This window comes from Perca fluviatilis, chromosome 5, assembly GCF_010015445.1.
Source record: "Perca fluviatilis chromosome 5, GENO_Pfluv_1.0, whole genome shotgun sequence".
NCBI lineage: Eukaryota > Metazoa > Chordata > Actinopteri > Perciformes > Percidae > Perca > Perca fluviatilis.
In genome coordinates, this window is record NC_053116.1 from 43561707 (window position 1) to 43581790 (window position 20084).

The 20084-nt window shown below is 39.5% G+C and overlaps 1 protein-coding gene across 1 annotated transcript in view; it reads right to left on the reverse strand.

The window, feature by feature from the left end:
- The window catches only part of LOC120559470 (neural cell adhesion molecule L1.1-like), a 94600-nt gene that overhangs the window by 7735 nt on the left and 66781 nt on the right, over nt 1–20084 (reverse strand). The window contains exons 21-27 of the mRNA XM_039801174.1: nt 17066–17188; nt 16346–16513; nt 15125–15238; nt 13012–13161; nt 12671–12802; nt 12318–12390; nt 1701–1712 (exon numbers count right to left, since the gene is read on the reverse strand). Coding sequence (XP_039657108.1) covers nt 1701–1712; nt 12318–12390; nt 12671–12802; nt 13012–13161; nt 15125–15238; nt 16346–16513; nt 17066–17188 — 772 coding nt within the window. The remainder of the gene's footprint in view (nt 1–1700; nt 1713–12317; nt 12391–12670; nt 12803–13011; nt 13162–15124; nt 15239–16345; nt 16514–17065; nt 17189–20084) is intronic.

Below are 20084 nucleotides of genomic sequence, written 5' to 3' on the forward strand. Positions count from 1 at the left end.
GAGGGTTAAGTATTTAATATGAGAGTAATTTTATCATCTATAATAACTCCTAGAAATTTGATTTCATGCACCAGCTCTATAACAACACCCTCTATCTCAATTGCTTCCTGAGCATTGGAATTACCATTTCCAAATATCATCATTTTGCTTTTACTCAGATTTAATGATAAATTATTTTGTTTGAACCACTTATTAACACGTTTGAGTTCCAAGCTTACAATTTGACACAGTTGTTGTAAATCGTTTCCAAATGCCAAAATATTTATATTGTCTGCAAACAAAGTATTTGAGATGTTTTACAAATATCGTTTATATACATGTTAAACAATTTTGGACCCAAAATGGAACCTTGAGGTAAGCCACACACAATTTCTTGATAACTTGACTGATAATCTCCTATTGTCACATATTGTTTTCTATTTTTTAAATAACTAGTAACCCACTGTAGTGCTACCCCTCTAATCCCATACCGTTCTAGCTTATTAATTAAAATATCATAATTTATTGTGTCAAATGCCTTACTTAGGTCAATAAATAACCCTATTGCAAATTTCTTGTTGTCTACAGCATTAGTTATTTCATCAATTATATCAAAGAGTGCATGTGAAGTTGAACAATTATTCCTAAAACCATACTGGTTATCTATGAGTAATTTATTTCTTTCAATAAAGCTATCAAGTCTAGAAGAGAAAACCTTCTCTAAGATTTTTGAAAATTGCGCTAAAAGGGAAACAGGTCTATAGTTAGTAAAGAGATGCTTATCTCCTGCCTTAAACAGAGGAATCACTTTAGCTACTTTCATACTATCAGGAAATTGGCCAGTTTGCAACGATAAGTTGCAAATGAATGTTAATGGCTTACAGATACTTTCAATAACACATTTTAAGGTCATATCCATATCATAATAGTCTGTCGAGGTTTTATTTTTACACCCTCTAACAATGTCCAATATCTCGTTTTCCTCCACAGGTTTAACAAACAACGTATTAGGATTTGTGTCTATTAACTCGCACTTATAACTTCCAACAGTTGCAATATTTGCAGCAAGGTTCGGGCCAACATCTACAAAGAATTTGTTAAATGTGTTGACTATAGTCTTCCTATTATTTATAGTTTTGTCTTCATCTCTGAAGTATTGTGGGTAATTGATCCTTCTAGGTTTATTTCTAATTAAACTATTTAAAATATTCCATAAACCCTTACTATTATTCTTATTGCTATCTAACAATTTTTTGTAATAATCCTGTTTACATTTTCGTATGTATGTGCTGGACGGTCTTAAACTAGCAAAGACACTTGCGTCGGGCGTTGCGCCATGCCGGGTGCAGGATAGGGCCCAGAAAGACACACACACACACACACACACACACACACACACACACACACACACACACACACAGTCAGACATCAACACAGAGTCTCTGATGAAACTCAAATAATAGCCAAGGATAAGATAAAAGTCAGAGCTGCCGAGACAGGTGGTGGAATGGGAATACAGTACAGTTTGTACTTTACTTGAGTATTTTATGCTATTTCACACTTTAAATTCAGAGCGAGCTATGAATTAATGAATGCTGATGGAATGAATGTGTTATAAGTTTTAAATTAAAGCCTGGTTCCTTCTGCCACAGAGTAGTTTAATAAACACATCCCAACCCAGTTAGCAGCAGACACGAGAAGTAAGAGGTTAACTTCCTCACCTCTCCAGAGATCTGCAGGCACAGCATTAAGGAAGGAAGGAAGGAAGGAAGCAGCGAGTGTTAGAGCTAAAGGTCTATTAAGACATTAGTGCAAAATAAAGTGTCAGTTAGAAGAGATTTAATTGCAAAATAAAGGCACAAGTTTATAAAATAACAAAACTGTACATGATACGTAAATAATGATTAGTCATTTTGAAATGATGGCGCTCAGTTTGTTGTTTGTATAAAAACAAATCAAAACCAATCAGAAGTTCTATAAATAACCAAATCATCAGGAGAACTCTTTATCTTTGTTGAACTTTAAAAAGTAAACTACACATTTTTAATTCTATATCAAAACTGTTCCACAAGTTGAAACCTTTTATTGAGGATATACACATCTTAATATTGGTTACCCTCTGCAACGTAGCGAAGATAATATTAAACCATGATGCAGTTTGGTTTCATGTTTCATGTCAACACGGTCTCACTCCCTACTCGTCAAATGTTTGACGCATGGTCGAGGAACCTGGCGTTAAGTTCCAACAAAAGAGGGGTACCTGTTGCGTTGTTTTTCAACGGGGGGGTCCGTCAGATAGACATTCATGTTAACCCCTCACCGTCGGATATCGACGAAAGAAAAAACACGCCCCCCCTTAACTCAGAATCTGTGGCAGTTTTATTATTGGTATTTTTAGCCTATATCAGCTGTTTTAATCAACATTTATTCAAGAGGGGGCAACCTCTAGCTCACCCAGTAGGAACGTGCGCCCCATGTCAGCTGAGTCCTTTGCAGCAGCCCGGGTTCGAGTCCGACCTGCTGCCCTTTGCTGCGTGTCATCCCCCATCTCTCTCCCAGCTTTCCTGTCTATCCACTGTCACTATATAATAAAGGGAAACGCCCCAAAAAAATAATCTTAAAATAAAAACATTTATTCACCAGATCTTATCATGGTTTGTATGTATTTTAATGTTATTATTTCGGTCTATTTCGGCCAGGGAAGCTGGATTGCTTTTTTGTTTATTGATATTTTTTAAAATATAATGCTTCATCTATCAACATTTATTTAGATGTTATCATGGTATTCATTTCATTATTTTAATAATATTATTTTGGTCTTATTACTTATTTATTACTGGTGAAATATTACAGTATGCTATAAAACAGAACACTACGATATGAGCCGAGCTGAGCGCATTCAAAGCCGATATCCCACAATGCAATGCATGCATTTATATCAGAGAATCGGACAGTAATCAGCAGGTCTTTAACGACAGTATCGCTTCAATATACATATATATATTCAATCAGTTGTTTAGTCACCAGCAACAACACGTTGCTCAGATTTGTTCCATTAAGTTATGTACCGTAATAACATTTAAAAAAATCAGCTGAATACTCCGAAAGTGACGTAGTAATTACCCCTCCTCATCTGTGAAAGAATGTTGAATGTTGTAAGTGAGAATTTACACAATAAAGATACCAATAAAGAAAAAATAGTGTTTTATGCTAAGCACTTAGATTTGCCTTAATATACTATATTAACAACCTACAGTTGAGTGTTTAGAACTACAGCCTAATGGCTTGTTTGACTAATTTGCATTTGTTTTGACTTGTACTGTTATAAATAAAATATTTACAAAGAGAAGCATTTTTTATTTTATTTTCCATGCATAGTTATTTAAAAACGCAATTTTCTAATTTTGCAGTTGATGAATATTAATAGCAAAGACTAAAAGAAAAAAAACATGAGCATATTTATGTGTGGGACTTAGTTTGATTTAAAATCCCACTGCATTTTGTTTTAAATAAATGACTTTTTTGAAATATCAATTTATGGTAGACCTAACATATTAATTATTATATTCAGAAGATGAGCCTCATATCAATCACTGTGGTTACAGCTTGTAGCCATCCTAACCTTTGTATCCTTTACTGAGTGACTAACTTTTTAAAATTAAGAAGGGACTAGTTTTAGGAAGCATTTTCAGGAAATTAAAAGGATAAGCAGATTGTTGCAGAGGTTTTTGTTCACAGAGTAAGATGTATATAGCTTTGTTTGGCTATGTGTACATATACAACATGTGTTTTGGCATTTTTGGCACACTTCTACCTCAGCCTATACTGCACACAGACCAAGTACTTTTGCCTATTCTGCTGAAACAGAGACATGTGGTGCCATGCCAACAATCTCATTCAACCATTTCACAAACTGAGGAGTTGGTCGTGACATGGGTCAAAGGGTATCAGAGGTCATAAATGATGAACCAATCAATGGGCTCTGCTCCTATAGGCACCTTGGTGTTCATATGGACAACACCTTTGACTGGAAGGCCCGTGTTCAAAGTGTGTGTTATCATTTAGAGCAGACACTCACAGTGAATCAGATGGTTTATGTTATACAAGGCTGCATTACAGAGCATATTCATATGTCAAAAAGCATGGCAATATCTAAAAACATCTCATTTAAAGCTTGCTTGTCAGGTGACTGCTATGAAGGTTGTGGAGAGGAATAGAAACATATGGTCTGATCTATCTTTATTCTCCATGCCAAGTATGAGCTCTTATCCTCTGGCAGAAGATATAGGTTACCCCAATGTAAAGTTAACATTTCTAAACTATAGGCCTATTCGGACCTACCTCAATTAAAACATTAAATAATGTTGCTTGAGGCTGCAGGGGTTGTGGAATAGCTTCATGCTTTTATGTGTGTAGGTTGCTCTTGTCACTGTTTGTGAAAGATGAGCAATATATTGTGGCTGTGTGATGTGCTTCAGTCTGGCTACATATCACTTTGTTTATGTTTTTTATTTTAAGTATATGTCATTTTTATGATAAAATTGTTATGTGTGAAGCATTTGAACTCAAGGCAAATATCCCTCTGGGGACAATAAAGTATCGCCTGCAACGTTATCGTAGGACTATAGCAAACACATCGTTGGAAACTTCTCAACCTCTACAGTAACATGTCAGTCTGATTTAAACAATAAAGCAGTGTTGAGTAAGGTTTTGCTGGAGCAGCAAACTAGCGTTTGAAACACGGGAACACCGGAAGTGACAACACCGGAAGTGACAATACGCTTACCGTACACGTCAGCACGCCAATAAGGCTGGATTCATGAAAAGTCATTTAAAATAGCTGTGATAAAACCTCTTCTGAAAAAACCCACCCTCGTTCCTGAGGTCTTAGCAAACTATAGACCTATATCTAACCTTCCATTTCTCTCCAAGATCCTTGAGAAGGTAGTCGCTAACCAACTATGTGATTTTCTACATAGCAATAGTTTATTTGATGACTTTCAATCAGGATTTAGAAAGAATCATAGCACAGAGACGGCACTGGTGAAAATTACTAACGACCTTCTAACTGCTGCAGACAAAGGACTTGTCTCCATTCTTGTTTTACTGGATCTTAGTGCTGCATTCGACACTATTGGCCATACAATCCTGTTACAGAGATTGGAACATTTAGTTGGCATTAAAAGAATCGCTCTAAGCTGGCTTAAGTCCTATTTCTCTGATCGATCTCAATTTGTTAATGTTAATGATAAATCATCCAAGCACGCTAAAGTTAGCCATGGCGTCCCACAAAGCTCAGTGCTTGGATCTATTCTATTCTCCTTATATATGCTTCCTCTTGGTAATATTATTAGGAAACACTCAATTAACTTTCACTGTTATACGGATGACACCCAATTATACTTGTCAATCAAACCAGACGAAACCAGTCAACTAGTTAAACTTCAAGCGTGCATTAAAGATATAAAATCCTGGATGACCTATAATTTTCTGATGTTAAACTCTAACAAAACTGAAGTTATTGTGCTGGGCTCTAAATGGTCAAGCACCATCATATTTAGAATATAGAGGGATCTAATACCTTATTGTCCCACTAGAGCACTGTGCTCCCAGAATGCAGAGTTACTTGTGGTACCTAGAGTCTCCAAAAGTAGAATGGGAGCAAGAGCCTTTAGTTATCAGGCTCCTCCCCTATGGAACCAGCTCCCAATCTGGGTTCGGGGGGCAGAAACTGTCACCTCATTCAAGAATGAACTTAAAACTCTCCTATTTGATAAAGCTTATAGTTAGGGAGTGAGGAGTTGCAGTGTCCACCTAACTGGCCCACCTGCTTCTCTTCATAATTGTTAGATTAATAATATATAACAAAAGTAGAGGGAGGCAGGCCAGCACAGCCCGATCCGGCAGGGGAGAGTTCAAAGCCCGAACAGGCTACCTCTCCTTATGACCTGTCTCTCTTAGTTACGCTGTTATAGTTTTAGACTGCCGGGGGACTTCCTTCCTTCCTTTGACACACTGAGCTGCTCTCTCCTCTCCCTTTCTATTACCATTTGTGTGCATCCCATCCCAGAAATGCTTGTTACTAATCCTAGCTTCTGGGGAGTTTACTCCCCGGAGTCCTTATGTTTTTTCACCCAGCGTATTTCCTTGGAGAACGTTGGCACCAAGATCCTGGTTGCAGCTGTCGCCGTGGTCCTGCTGCACTCCCTGCTGAGCTCAGCGGTGCCCTGCAATGTCATGCTGCGTCCTGCTGAACCCTGCTGCTTCCTGCTACGTCCATCCATGCTCTGCTGGGCCACGCTACATCCTGTAACGCCCTGCAGCGCCCTGATATGACATGAACTACTACGACTACCATTTGAAGTCACTGTTCCATTATTAATTTGACTATTATCGCCACTGTTCATCATATCCCCAACCGGCCCGTCAGATACCGCCTACCAAGAGCCCGGGTCTGTCTGAGGTTTCTTCTCAAGAGGGAGTTTTTCCTCGCCACTGTCGCACTGCTTGCTCTTGAGGGAATTACTGTAATTGCTGGAATTGTTGGGGCTTTGTAAATTATAGTGTGGTCTAGACCTACTCTATCTTCCAGATTGTTTCCATCAGACCAAAACAACCCTCTCCGGGCGCTGCACAGTGGCTGCCCTGCGGTGTTCTCCCGCAGGCATTTGTTTGTTGGTTTCTCTTATGTTTACCTGAGTGTTTGTGACTGTTTTTATTGCTACATCTTACTAGCCTCGGAACACTCATCATGGATCTTGCCCTGTGGTGCATGATCAGCTTGTTTTATGTGATTTTAAACAACTATTGCACCCAAGGACTCAACCACCATGCTGCTGGCGGCATTGTCTGTGAGTTTCACTACAGCAGAGAATCTCTACTGCTGTTGCGTAATCACCTACCTACGGACTTTTCAAATATTGGTGAGTTAATACCAAACTATCTTAAAAAGAACTCTAGAAGGGATACTGCACGGAAAAAGTGAAAACGTGGATCCAAGGGTGGCATTCGTCACCGATTAAAAAAGCTGAAGAATAAACTCCCCCTGCCTACAGTTCTGCTAATCAACGCACAGTCCCTGAGAGCGAAGACAGACGAGCTGTCAGCCAACGCCCGCTGCCTGCACGTGTACAGGAGCGCGTGTGTCCTAGCGATTACTGAGACCTGGCTGGACAAGAACATCGAGTCTAATACAATGGAGCCCACGGGTTTCTTGGCGTTCAGAACCGACCGAGATCCGGACATCACAGCAAAAAGTCGGGGGGGCGGAGTCTGCCTTCTGATCAGAGACGAGTGGTGTGGGTCAGTGACGGTGAGGGAGCAGCTGTGTACCCCAGACATAGAGATGTTGTGTCTTTCTCTTTGACCCTACCATCTCCCCAGGGAGTTTCCTCAAATCTTTTTTACCGTGGTTTATATACACCCTAAAGCAGACTTTAAAAAAGCCACTGAAATTATATTTAATACCTCACAGAAACTTGACTCTCTCTCTCCAGATGCTCCAAAATTCATTCTTGGAGATTTTAATAGGTGCTCCATAAAAAAGTCCCTGCGCACATTTTATCAGTATGTTGACTGTCACACAAGGAAGAATCAGACTCTGGATATGTGTTACGGAACTGTTAAGGACGCCTATACTGCCTCCCTGCTTCCACCACTGGGAGCATCTGACCACAATGTGGTATATCTACGTCCTGTCTATAAGAGTCTATATGATAGGGAAAAACCTAAAGTAAAGACTGTTAAGATGTGGAATAATGACAGCATTTTGGCTTTGCAAGGATGTTTTGAATGTACACGCTGGGAAGTATTCGATGCTCATGATATTGATGAACAGGTTGTGTCTGTGTCTGATTATATCTGTTTTTGCGTAGACTCTGTAATACCCACAAAGACATACAAGGTTTACTCTAATGATAAGCCTTGGGTATCTGGCAAATTAAAAAAACTTATCAAACAGAAAAAAAATAGCTTATCAAAATCAGGATGAGTCTGCAAGGAAGGATATACAGAGACAAATAAAAAGGCAAATACAGCTGGATAAACTCAGCTATAAACAGAAGCTGGAAGCCTCCTTGGCTTCTGGTAATTCAAGAGAGGCATGGAAAGGAATAAAAAACATGACCTCCATTCCGCATAAGGGCAGGGGAAAGCCCTCCATTAACCTGAATGGCAATGATGGTAAGGAAAAGGCAAACCAACTTAATTCATTCTTCTGCCGTTTTGAGAGCAGTGAGAGTGATGAGGCTTTCACTAGGACTGCCATTTCTCCTAGTATAAGCATAGAAGAGACAGAAGTTCTTCAATTATTTAAAGGCTGTAACATTAGAAAAAGCCCTGGCCCTGACCATATTGGAGGAGATGTTCTAAAATATTGTGCGGAGCAGCTCACACCTGTGTTTACAGGCATTTTTCAGTCCTCTCTTAACTTGAAAAAAGTCCCCACTTTCTGGAAAACATCGACAATTGTACCAGTACCAAAAATCCCCAGGCCTAAGGAGCCTAATGACTTTAGGCCTATTGCATTAACTTCATTGGTAATGAAGTGCTTTGAACGCCTAGTTAAGAGCTACATCATCTCCAAAACGCAGCACCTTCTGGACCCTATGCAATTTGCGTATCAAGCATCTAGAGGAGTTGAAGATGCTGTTGCAACTCTGCTGCATCTCTTGCATACTCATTTAGAGAAGCCAAAGGCTCATGCAAAAATTATATTTGCTGATTTTTCTTCTGCTTTTAACACTATTAAACCCAGTATTTTAGCAAATATCTTAACAGAAGAATTTTTACTTGACGATGATGTGGTCTTATGGATTGTTGACTTTCTTAGCTGTAGAGTACAACGAGTCAGAGTTGGAACGTCACTCTCCGACGATGTGACCACCTGTACAGGATCTCCACAGGGATGTGTTTTATCTTCTCTGCTGTTCATCCTGTACACAAACTCCCGTACCAGCACTTTTACTAACAGGCACTTTATTAAGTATGCGGATGATACAGCCTTGGTTAGTCTCCTATATGACCAGGAAGAGGAGCACGGGCCAGTTCTGTTGCCTTTTTATTGACTGGTGTAAGAAGTCAAATCTGATCTTAAATACCTAAAACAAAAAAAAAAAAGGAGATGTCAATCGATTTTAGAAGAGCACAGTCCCCTAAATCCACTCTTATACACGGGGATCCTTTAGATAATGTCACAGAGTACAAGTACCTCGGCATGGTGCTCGACCACAAACTTAAATGGGACATATGGACTGATAGATTAAATACTAAGTCCCAACAAAGAATGTTCTTTTTAAGAAAACTGTTGTCCTTTAATGTCAGCAGCAGCGTTCTTCAAATGTTCTACTATGCCTTTGTTGAAAGTGTTCTTTCCTTTGGCATTATTTGTTGGTTTGGCAATGCCACTGAAGTACAGAAAAAGTATATCAGGAAAATAATAACAACATCAAGTAAACTATCAGGTATTCCATTACCAAGTATGGAAAGTGTATATAAAAACAGAATACTGAGGAAGGCAAATAGCATTGTGGGTAATCAGAGGCACCCTCTTGCCCCCTCATTTGAATTGCTGCCTTCAGGACGACGATACTGTGCTCCTCTGTTTACAAAAAACAGATCCAAGTTCTCCTTTGTTCCACAGGCTATCAAACTGCTTAATATATCTAATAGTTAACAAAGGTCCGTACGGTAATAAGGTCTTCATTTATTTATGTATCGTTATCCAGCTGGTCTGGAACCATACTTAATCCATACAATCTCTCCCCCCCCCCTTCCATACAAGTGCCTTGGTTTATGAGTAATAATATCTACATGTTACAGTCTTCTTTTTGTCTTTCTCTTTGTTATTTGTTGGATGTTGTTAAAATGCCTTATGATGTGATTTCTGCTGCAACCTAATTTCCCCACGGGGACAATAAATTATTTCAATTCAATTCAATCTGTAAAGTGTCTCAAGATAACTCTTGTTATGATTCTATACTATAAATAAAATTGAATTGAATTGAATTGAATTGAATTGAAGAGGATACATTACTCCTGCTGTGAAATATTGACCTCTGAACCTTGAACCCAGTACATTTTTGAAGGCTTATCATTTAGCAACAGCAACAGCTGTTATAGAAGGTGCTACACACATAGGACTAGCTGTTCTAGAAGGTGCTACACACATAGGACCAGCTGTTATAGAAGGTACTACACACATAGGACCAGCTGTTATAGAAGGTGCTACACACATATGACCAGCTGTTATAGAAGGTGCTACACACATAGGACCAGCTGTTATAGAAGGTACTACACACATAGGACCAGCTGTTATAGAAGGTGCTACACACATAGGACCAGCTGTTATAGAAGGTGCTACACACATAGGACCAGCTGTTATAGAAGGTGTTACACACATAGGACCAGCTGTTATAGAAGGTACTACACACATAGGACCAGCTGTTATAGAAGGTGCTACACACATATGACCAGCTGTTCTAGAAGGTACTACACACATAGGACCAGCTGTTATAGAAGGTGCTACACACATAGGACCAGCTGTTATAGAAGGTACTACACACATAGGACCAGCTGTTATAGAAGGTGCTACACACATATGACCAGCTGTTATAGAAGGTACTACACACATAGGACCAGATGTTATAGAAGGTACTACACACATAGGACCAGCTGTTATAGAAGGTACTACACACATAGGACCAGCTGTTATAGAAGGTACTAGACACATAGGACCAGCTGTTATAGAAGGTGCTACACACATAGGACCAGCTGTTATAGAAGGTACTACACACTTCGGACCAGCTGTTATAGAAGATACTACACACATAGGGCGACCTGTTATAGAAGGTACTACACACATAGGACCAGCTGTTATAGAAGGTACTACACACATAGGACCAGCTGTTATAGAAGGTACTACACACATAGGACCAACTGTTATAGAAGGTACTACACACAGAGGACCAGCTGTTCTAGAAGGTACTACACACATAGGACCAGCTGTTATAGAAAGCTCTGGACCTCAGCTGTCATGTAGATATGGTCTCCAAAGTTTACCCACTGTAAGCACTGTCAAATATGGTAATAAGCTATTTTCATCTATTTAACGATTCAATTTTTAAAATCTGATGACACCAGTCCTAAAAAACCCCAGGATGTATCCAAAATTCTACACTACCAACTTCTACTTATGAGAAATATACCAATATATTTAAAAACTACAACTCCCACTAGAGACGCGGCCCAGAATTTGTTTCAAAGCCAGTTTACTTGTAGTTCTTCCGTGGTGGGTGGGGGGACTTGTTCGGCTCCTGCGTTTCTGCTTCATTCCATTTCAGATTGCCGCTGGCCGACCGGCCAAGCGGACAGTACATGAGACAAATACATGAAACTGTATTTTATTATTATTGTTAGCTTTATTGTTTAAATCCTCAAATAAAACGTTAGACAAAAACATCAATATTACAAATATTATGTATTTTCATCTTCTTATCCGCCGAGCTGTATGTACTATGTCACTTCTGGAGTATTCAGCTGATTTTTTAAACGTTATTACGGTGCATAACTCACTAGAACAAAACAGAGCAACGTGTTGTTGCTGGTGACAAAACCACTAATTAAATATATACAGTGCTGCTCATAAGTATTCATACTAATGCTAAAGTTGACTAAAAAGCAGCAGCACTATATATGTACATTGAAGCGATACTGTCTTTAAAGACCTGCTAATTGCTGTCCGATTCTCTGAATGAATGCCTGGATTGCATTGTGGGATGTCGGCTTTGAATGCGTCTAGCTTGAATCATATCGTAATGTTCTGTTTTACAACATATATTATACATATATATATTTCACCGATTATAAGACCAAAATAATATTATTAAAATAATGAAATGAATACCATGATAACATCTAAATAAATGTTGATAGATGTAGCGTTACAGTTTTAAAATATCAATAAACAAAAAAGCTAACCAGCTTCCTTGGCCGAAATAGACCGAAATAATAACATTAAAAGAAATACATATAAACCATGATAATATCTCGTGAATAAATATTGATTAAAACAGAGGTTATTGGGCTAAAAATACCAATAATAAAACAGCCAGAGATTCTGAGTTAAGGGGGGGCGTGTTTTTTCTTTCGTCGATATCCGACGGTGAGGGGTTAACATGAATGTCTATCTGACGGACCCCCCCATCGAAAAACAACGCAACAGGTACCCCTCTTTTGTTGGAACTTAACACCAGGGTCCTGGACCATGCGTCAGACATTTGACGAGTAGGGAGTGAGACTGTGTTGTTCATGTGTTGCTTTAAGGTAAAGTAACGACGTACCTGTACTCTCCGAAGGTCTCATCTTTCATTGGCCGAGCTTCAGAGTCCACCTCCTTCTCTTCTTTGTCCTTCACTGGAAAATAACAACAACAACAACAACAACAACTTTAACAAGCACAACAACTTTAATTCACATTATACACACCACATTAGTGGTGTGTATAATGTTAGTGTGTTGTTGGGTTGTGTATATTATGAGTGTGTGTGTGTCTAGCCTGTGTAGTTGTGTATATTATGAGTGTGTGTGTGTCTAGCTTGTGTAGTTGTGTATATTATGAGTGTGTGTGTGTGTGTGTGTGTGTGTGTGTGTGTGCGTTGTGTGTATCTAGGGTTGATGGGAGGTCAGGTCTTACCTGCGTATTTGCCTCCCTTGCTGCGTTTGATGAGGCAGAGGATGAGCAGGATCAGCACCAGCAGCACGATGGCGCTGATCAGTCCGATTAACCAGCCCTGAGTGGCGAATCCCCCGGGCATCTCCGACGGCACTGAGAGACACAGAGACATTACTACAGACAGGATTTATACCAATGATTGCAGTCATCTGAATCAGCCTTCCCTTTATAATAATATACAGCAACAATTAGAGGGATTAATAAAATAAAAATAAAATATGTCTTCTTCTCTTCTTCGTCTGTTACTGGCCTCCAGCTGTCAAAAAGACATGATTATTTATAATAATCACTGTGAGTACTACCTGGTCCGATGGTCCACGTCACGTCTTCCCACTGAGTGTCGTTCCCGTGTTTGATCATCAGGTGGTACTGAGATCCTGGTTGGAGGCCTGTCAGCGAATAGAAAGCCTGTGTGGAGTTCACCACCTCTGACTCCTCCCACTGAGCCCCGGCTGCAACACACACACACACACACTAGGGGTGGGATCGGGCCGAATTTTTCTCTCCGAGTCCAGCCCGCGTCCGACAGAACCGTGACCGAACCCGGCCCGAGCCCGACAGGCATCAAGAGATTTATGTCCGAGCCCGGTCCGGCCCGACACCGTTAAAATCTAATTTTTTTATCATACTAATGACACATGTAGGCTATTATATTGCTTTTTTTATTAAAATTTTTTTTTTATTAAGCAACTGTAAGGCACTCTGTAAATAACCATATGTATATTTTGTTACAAAATATAGTCTTTTATTTTGAATTTTTTTTATTGAAACGGACTTCCGGTCTAAAGCTACGCGCTTTTGTTTTGTTTTTGCTTTGGAAGCACACACGTCTGGCTAATGCAGTTCATAGCAGGTAGCTCATTCCAAAAAAAACGTCAATAACTTCGACACGGAGCCCATGGTAAACGATGAATTCATACTTGCAGCCCCTTATTCAGTTAAGAATGAGCATTTTGTCTATTAATGTTCGTTTTGCACAAATGTAAGACAGCATGTGATTGTGAACAGTGTTAACTGATCGGTTACATGTTTTGTATACATTTCAGCTCTTACGTTGGCGTCATGGTGAACGGATTATGGTTCATAAAGAATTAAACATCACGAAACCATCAGTAAAAGTCTCATCTCTGTTCGGGGGGCATGCTACACACTCAGAAATGTCAACAGATGAGCACATCAGCACAGTGAGCGTGCACACGGGGCAACAAGTGCACGTTAACACAGGCGCACACAAGAGGCCCAATCATATAACTGAAATAAAATTAACATATACCTAGACAACAATGTGGAAATACTTCCACACAGTAGACTTTCCTTCATTTTCGGTGGTTTTAAAATCTCCTGAGGCCAACTTCTTTTTAACATCTTCCATCGTTCTGAGCACTCAATGCACTGCGGCATGCAGTCTGCCTGATATGCACGTGTTTCAGACACACACACACGCGCGCATACACGCACACAGACACACACACATACACACACACACACACACACAGAACCACGCACACACAGACACACACACACGCACGCGCCGACGCAACACACACACACACACACACACACACACACACACACACACACACACAAACACACACACAGACACACACACACACACACAGACACACACAGAACCACACACACACAGACACGAGCACACATGCACACAGACACAGACACACACACACACACACACACACACACAGACACAGACACACACACAGACACACACACACGCGCATGCATGCACACAGACACAGACACACACACACACACACACACACACATGCGGGCACGCACGCACGCACGCACAGACACACACACACACACACACACACACACACACAGACTTTTAACTTCAGTGAACTTCAAGTATTCCTAATCTGTCCCTCCCAGATGTAAATCAGAACTCAAACTATACTCATTTGTTTTAAGGAAAACCCCAAACTGATTTTTATAATATTTAGAGATCATGGAGTCCAGCTTCTGATTGGGTATTATACAACATGTAGATATGATTGGATAACTAGATATGTACATGCTCCAATCAGCCTGACAGCACAGCATGTTGATGTTTACTACAGCAGAAGTGAAGGCAGAATGCTATTAACCAGTAATAATTGCTCATCCTCTTTTCGCTCCAATTCTCGCTGTTATCTCCTCCTCCATTTAGCTCTTAGTCATCATCAGACTGAAACTGAAGCTGCATATTTATGTTTTTACAGTTTTTAGCGGTGATCCAGGACAAAAATGTGCAGGATTTAGTGGACTGTTTTTCTGCTTGGGGTGGAGATGTGTTGATATTCTGAGTTTTAGTTTAACTCTTTTTTAAATTGGTTTAAAACCTGTGGAACATTATGAGTCAGCAGATTCCGAGTCCTGGTAATTACGCAGGAATATAAAAACTGCTTTTCTTACGACTCTTCCGGAGGTAGCGGATGACGAAGCCGTGGTTCCTTTCTCTGTTTCCAGGAACCCAGCTCAGGTTGAGGGACGTGTTGCTGGAAACGATGGAGATGTTGGATGGAGGGACTAAAAGAGACGGATATGGAAAGGAACGGAAACAGGAAGAAGTTATAAAACAAAGATGAGGAACTGAATGAAAGTTCTAAGTAAAGTTGTGGGTGTGTTTGAAGGTACTCGTTCACCTTCATGGACTAAACATATAGATAAAATGGTTGTTAAGATGGGAAGTGGTGTTTCTATTGTTAAAAGATGTGCACCATATTTGTCACAAAGTTCAATCAAAGTATTAGCAAAAGCTTTAATATTGTCTAATCTTGATTATTGTTCAGTGGTATGGTCTAATGCAACTCAAGAAAAAATAACTAAATTGCAAATGATGCAAAATAGACCCGCGCGTATCGTGCTTAGGTGTGGATATCGGGCAAATTTTGTTACAATGCACAAATGTTTAGGTTGGTTATTTGTAAGAAATAGATTATTCTATTCATTATGTGTTTTTTTTTAGGAATATTCTTGTTACAAAGAAACCATCTATTTTGTATAATAAATTACCTTTCAGTTTAGATATACATGACTATGCGACTAGACATGCCACAAGAGGTAACTTTACTTTACCAAAAGCAAAGACTAATACAGTTAAACGTATGGTCATGTATAGAGCAATGCAAGAATGGAATGTGTTACCTGAACAAATAACACAAGAAAGCAGTAAAAGGAGATTTAAAAGTTCAGTTAAAACATATCTATTGTTTAAAGAAGTTGAGTAGACAAAGAAACAAAATTGGTTGAGGTTTAACAATATATGTATGTTTGTTCAATTGTGAGATGTGTCCAGAGAGGATGAAAGAAATGTTATAGTACGATAGTATGTGGATATACCTGTCTTAAAAATGTGTTCAGCTTAAAAGTAAGGAATACCTAATGACTGCACTGGTGGAGCTGTCTATGTGTCTGTCCTTGTCTTATGTGTATGTATTTTGTTATTTTTGTCATGAAATTATAGTGTATGTTTAGTTTTTGTTTTACAATTTTTAATTTTTATTGTTTATGATGTTATGTGTATTTATTATTGCATTGCCACATTTTCAAGTGAGTTGTAAGGACCTCAGGAAGAATAACACCTGCAATGCAGGAGCTAATGAGGATCCTAAATAAACAAACTAACAAACAAACCTCCGTCCAGCAGGGTGGCGCCCCTCCGTGTGATGGGCGGTCCGTCTCCGGCGGCTGTGCGTGCGATCACTTTGAAGATGTAATGGCTGCTGGGGTCCAGAGAGTCCAACTCAATGTGAGTCACACTGGGATCGCTGATCATCTGCATCTGCAGCGTGCTCTCCACCTCTGCACAGGAAACACAAACCCCCCAAACTCAACTTCTGCAGTCGACAACGTAACGCCACTGTGTCCATGTGCGTGCGTGTGTCATGCGCTTATGCGTGTGTGCAGGTGTGTGTGAGTGTGTGGTCAAGCAAGGTCAGGAGAGAGAGCGCGGTAAGGTGTCGGAGTGAAAGTAACTTTTGGGATAATCACAGTGACAAGCTAGCGCCGTGTGCTGTTGAGAGGTCAGCATGTCGTTTTTGAAAGCCAAGAGGAAAGTTGATGATGAGCACAGCCTATTTCAGGAGAACTAGGAGATGGATTATTTCTTTGTTGAGTTCAGGGACAATGCCACCCTACTGACCAGATACGTTGCTCTGATTGGTTGTTGATCTGACCAAGTCCAGAGGAGTTTTGGTCTAGAGTTCCAGATTTGGTCTGGCACTGTCAGGCTACAGAGTACATGTACTTGAATATTTTATACATCTACTCATATACAAAACTGCTTCAATATAGTTTTCTATCTCCCACCCCGATGACTTTTGTACAGACCTTTCTAGAAAGATGAAAACTCACCCTGTCGATACTGCACCACATATCCCAGCAGGAGCCCGTTAGTTTCTTCTGGAGGAGTCCAGTACAGAATCAGGGATTTATCTGAAGGACTCTCGAAACTCAACGATGCAGGAGGACCCGGTGCTACACACACACACACACACACACACACACACACACACACACACACACACCAGTTAGCATATCTAACAAATGTATCTTCAATAAGTCCATATATCACACAGAGGCAGAGCCAGATGTTTTAAACATTCGGGGCTCAGCCCAAACCTTGGGGCCATGCTCCATTTAGCAGCTTTATGAACTATTTTTCAAACCGTTTGAGATAACAGAATGCCTAAAAATCATCATTTGGGAAAAACATGATAGCTGCTGAAGAAAATAATCATCCTATAGAGCTGACATCCAGTTTATATCGAATTGTACCTACATACCTACATAATCTTTGTTTCTCTGTTTCTTTCTTTTTTTGTTTGTCTTTCATCCTGTAGAGCTGACATCCTGTTTCTATCTAATTGTTCTTCAACTGTCTTCATCGTCATGCTTAAAGGTCCCATGGCAAGAAAAGTTCACTTTATGAAGTTTCTTACCATTAATGAGTTCTCCCAGCCTGCCTATGGTCCCCCAGTGGCTAGAAATGGTGATAGGTGTAAAATGAGCCCTGGGAATCCTGCTCTGCCTTTGAGAAAATGAAAGCTCAGATGGGCCAATCAGGAATCTTCTCCTTATGAGGTCAGGAGCAAGGTTACCTCCCCTTTCTCTGCTTTGCCGCCAGAGAATTTGCCCGCCCATGAGAGAGAGAGAGACATCCTTGAAACCAAACGAGCAAAGTGGCAGTTGGTCAAGGCCACACCCCCAACCTCCACATTGCCCCCCCACCTCTCTCCTCCTCAATAGCTACAGACACAGAAATGGCATATCCTAAGGAAAGCTCATTGTGGGACTGGCTCTAGTGGCTGTAATTCTGCACCAAGGCTGAATTTCAGCAAAGAGACTTCAGATACATAGCCTAGAAATCTAGACGCACCCTAGTGGCAACAAATTTAATTTGCAGCCAGGGGGGGCTAGGCACTCTCCGTTGACTTGCGAGCTGGAAAAAACAAAATCTGGTCAGGCCAATTGTGTATAGAGTCGATGGGCGGGCTTATGGCTGCTGCTGGCAGGCTTGTGCAAAATTCAGAATTTCAGAATTGGCCTCCATTCAATTCATGAATTGGAATTTGAATTGAATTGACTCTGCCCCACAGGAAGTTGAATTGGAATGACAGGAAGTGAAATTAAATTAATGGCAATTCAAAGAAATTCCACACAGTCACACAACAGAAAGAATGTGTTGAATCTCACATACATTCAGTGTTAGAAAGGTTACTTTGGAAATGTAATTGCTTACCCATATTAAATGTGGTTTGGATTACTTAATTTGGATTACTTTATCAATGCGAAGCAATTTCCTTTTGATTTGATTAATTAAATTACACATTTTACCTCAGTAATACAACTCAATACAATTACATAAATTTTGTAATTTAATAATATAATTTCATTACACTTAACTAGTCACTCCTCAACCCTGCATACATTTTGTTCCAAAATATAGAGTTTTAGAGTAGAGAGAACAAATATTTCTATTAATTCCACAATTTAATTGTTTTCTTGATTTACAATAAGTAATAAGAAAAAAATGTGCTTGCATGCTTGTAAACACGTATGATATCCAGTGTTGGGGGATTACTTTACATTACTGTTTATGAAGTAATGCCATAATATAATCACATTTGGCCGTAACTGAGTAATGTAACACATTAATGTTACTGTTTTTGTGAGTTGGTGTGTTTTAGCCCTTTATGAGCTCTATGTCAGGCTCTTGCTGTGTTGCGCTACAGTAATGTAATGAGTAGAATAATGAGTTACTATCCATAGAGAATAACAAGTAAGGTAATGCATTATGTTTTTTTTTTTTTAAGTGAATAATGTGTATTACACGTTCTTGAGTAGTGACCCCAACACTGATGATATCAAATATCAGTAGCATAATACCATCAAGAGATGGTTTTCAAAATAGAAAATAGTCTGTCTGTTAACTTCCTTGTAGATGCCTTTTAAAATATGAAGTAGCCTTGATGGAGCCACAGACTGGAGCACTGCAGTGCTTGCATATGGCTCTGTGGTTTCCAAGTGTTCGTGTTGGAATTGGTTCTTCAAAATGAACTAGTACAGATGAGCTTTTAGGCCTGCTATTATTTTCCATGTCGCTGTTATTACAGGTGTCAAATCTATAAACGTTTGTAACCTGAAGTTGTAAGGGACTTCTGAAACTTAAAAAGTCCAGTGTTGACCATCAAATTGTGTAGAAAAGAAGCTTTCAAACAAATGTTCACCTCACATTGTTTGGCAACAATTTTAAATACTTGGTTAAAAGTAAAGCATTCTGGGAAATGGAGTCATGGTCCATCATGTTCCACAAAATTACAATTACAATAAATCAAACTTAACTAATTGTTCTGTGACTAGAGCTTTTAACATTCATTGCTGGGGGAAAACATTTCCTGTTAATGTAATCTGTACAAGTAGTTCAAACTAATATCGTTTATAGAATATGTAATGCAATCATATCTGACATATATTGTAAAGCTTCATTGTTAAACACTTCACTTAAATTATGTATATGAATTTCTTTTTATTGAATTGCAATTCTGCTTCCTTTAATTCAAATTTGAATTGTAATTCTAGATCCTGTTTTTGACATCAATTCAAATTCATTTCAAATTCAAGAATTTAATTGGAATTTAGGAGTCATTCTCAATTCAATTCTGAATTGTGCACAAGCCTGGCTGCTGGGAACAGTGGTCTTCTGGAAGACTTGGAGTTCAGCTTTTCTTTGAGAAAAGAACAAAGAACGGCACTGAAGTCATTCTTAAAAAAGGAAGATGTGTTCGGAGTTATGCCGACTGGATACGGCAAAAGTTTAAAGTTTAATCTATCAACTAGCTTCGCTACCTTCTTCGTTGCTCTGCCTGGTTGT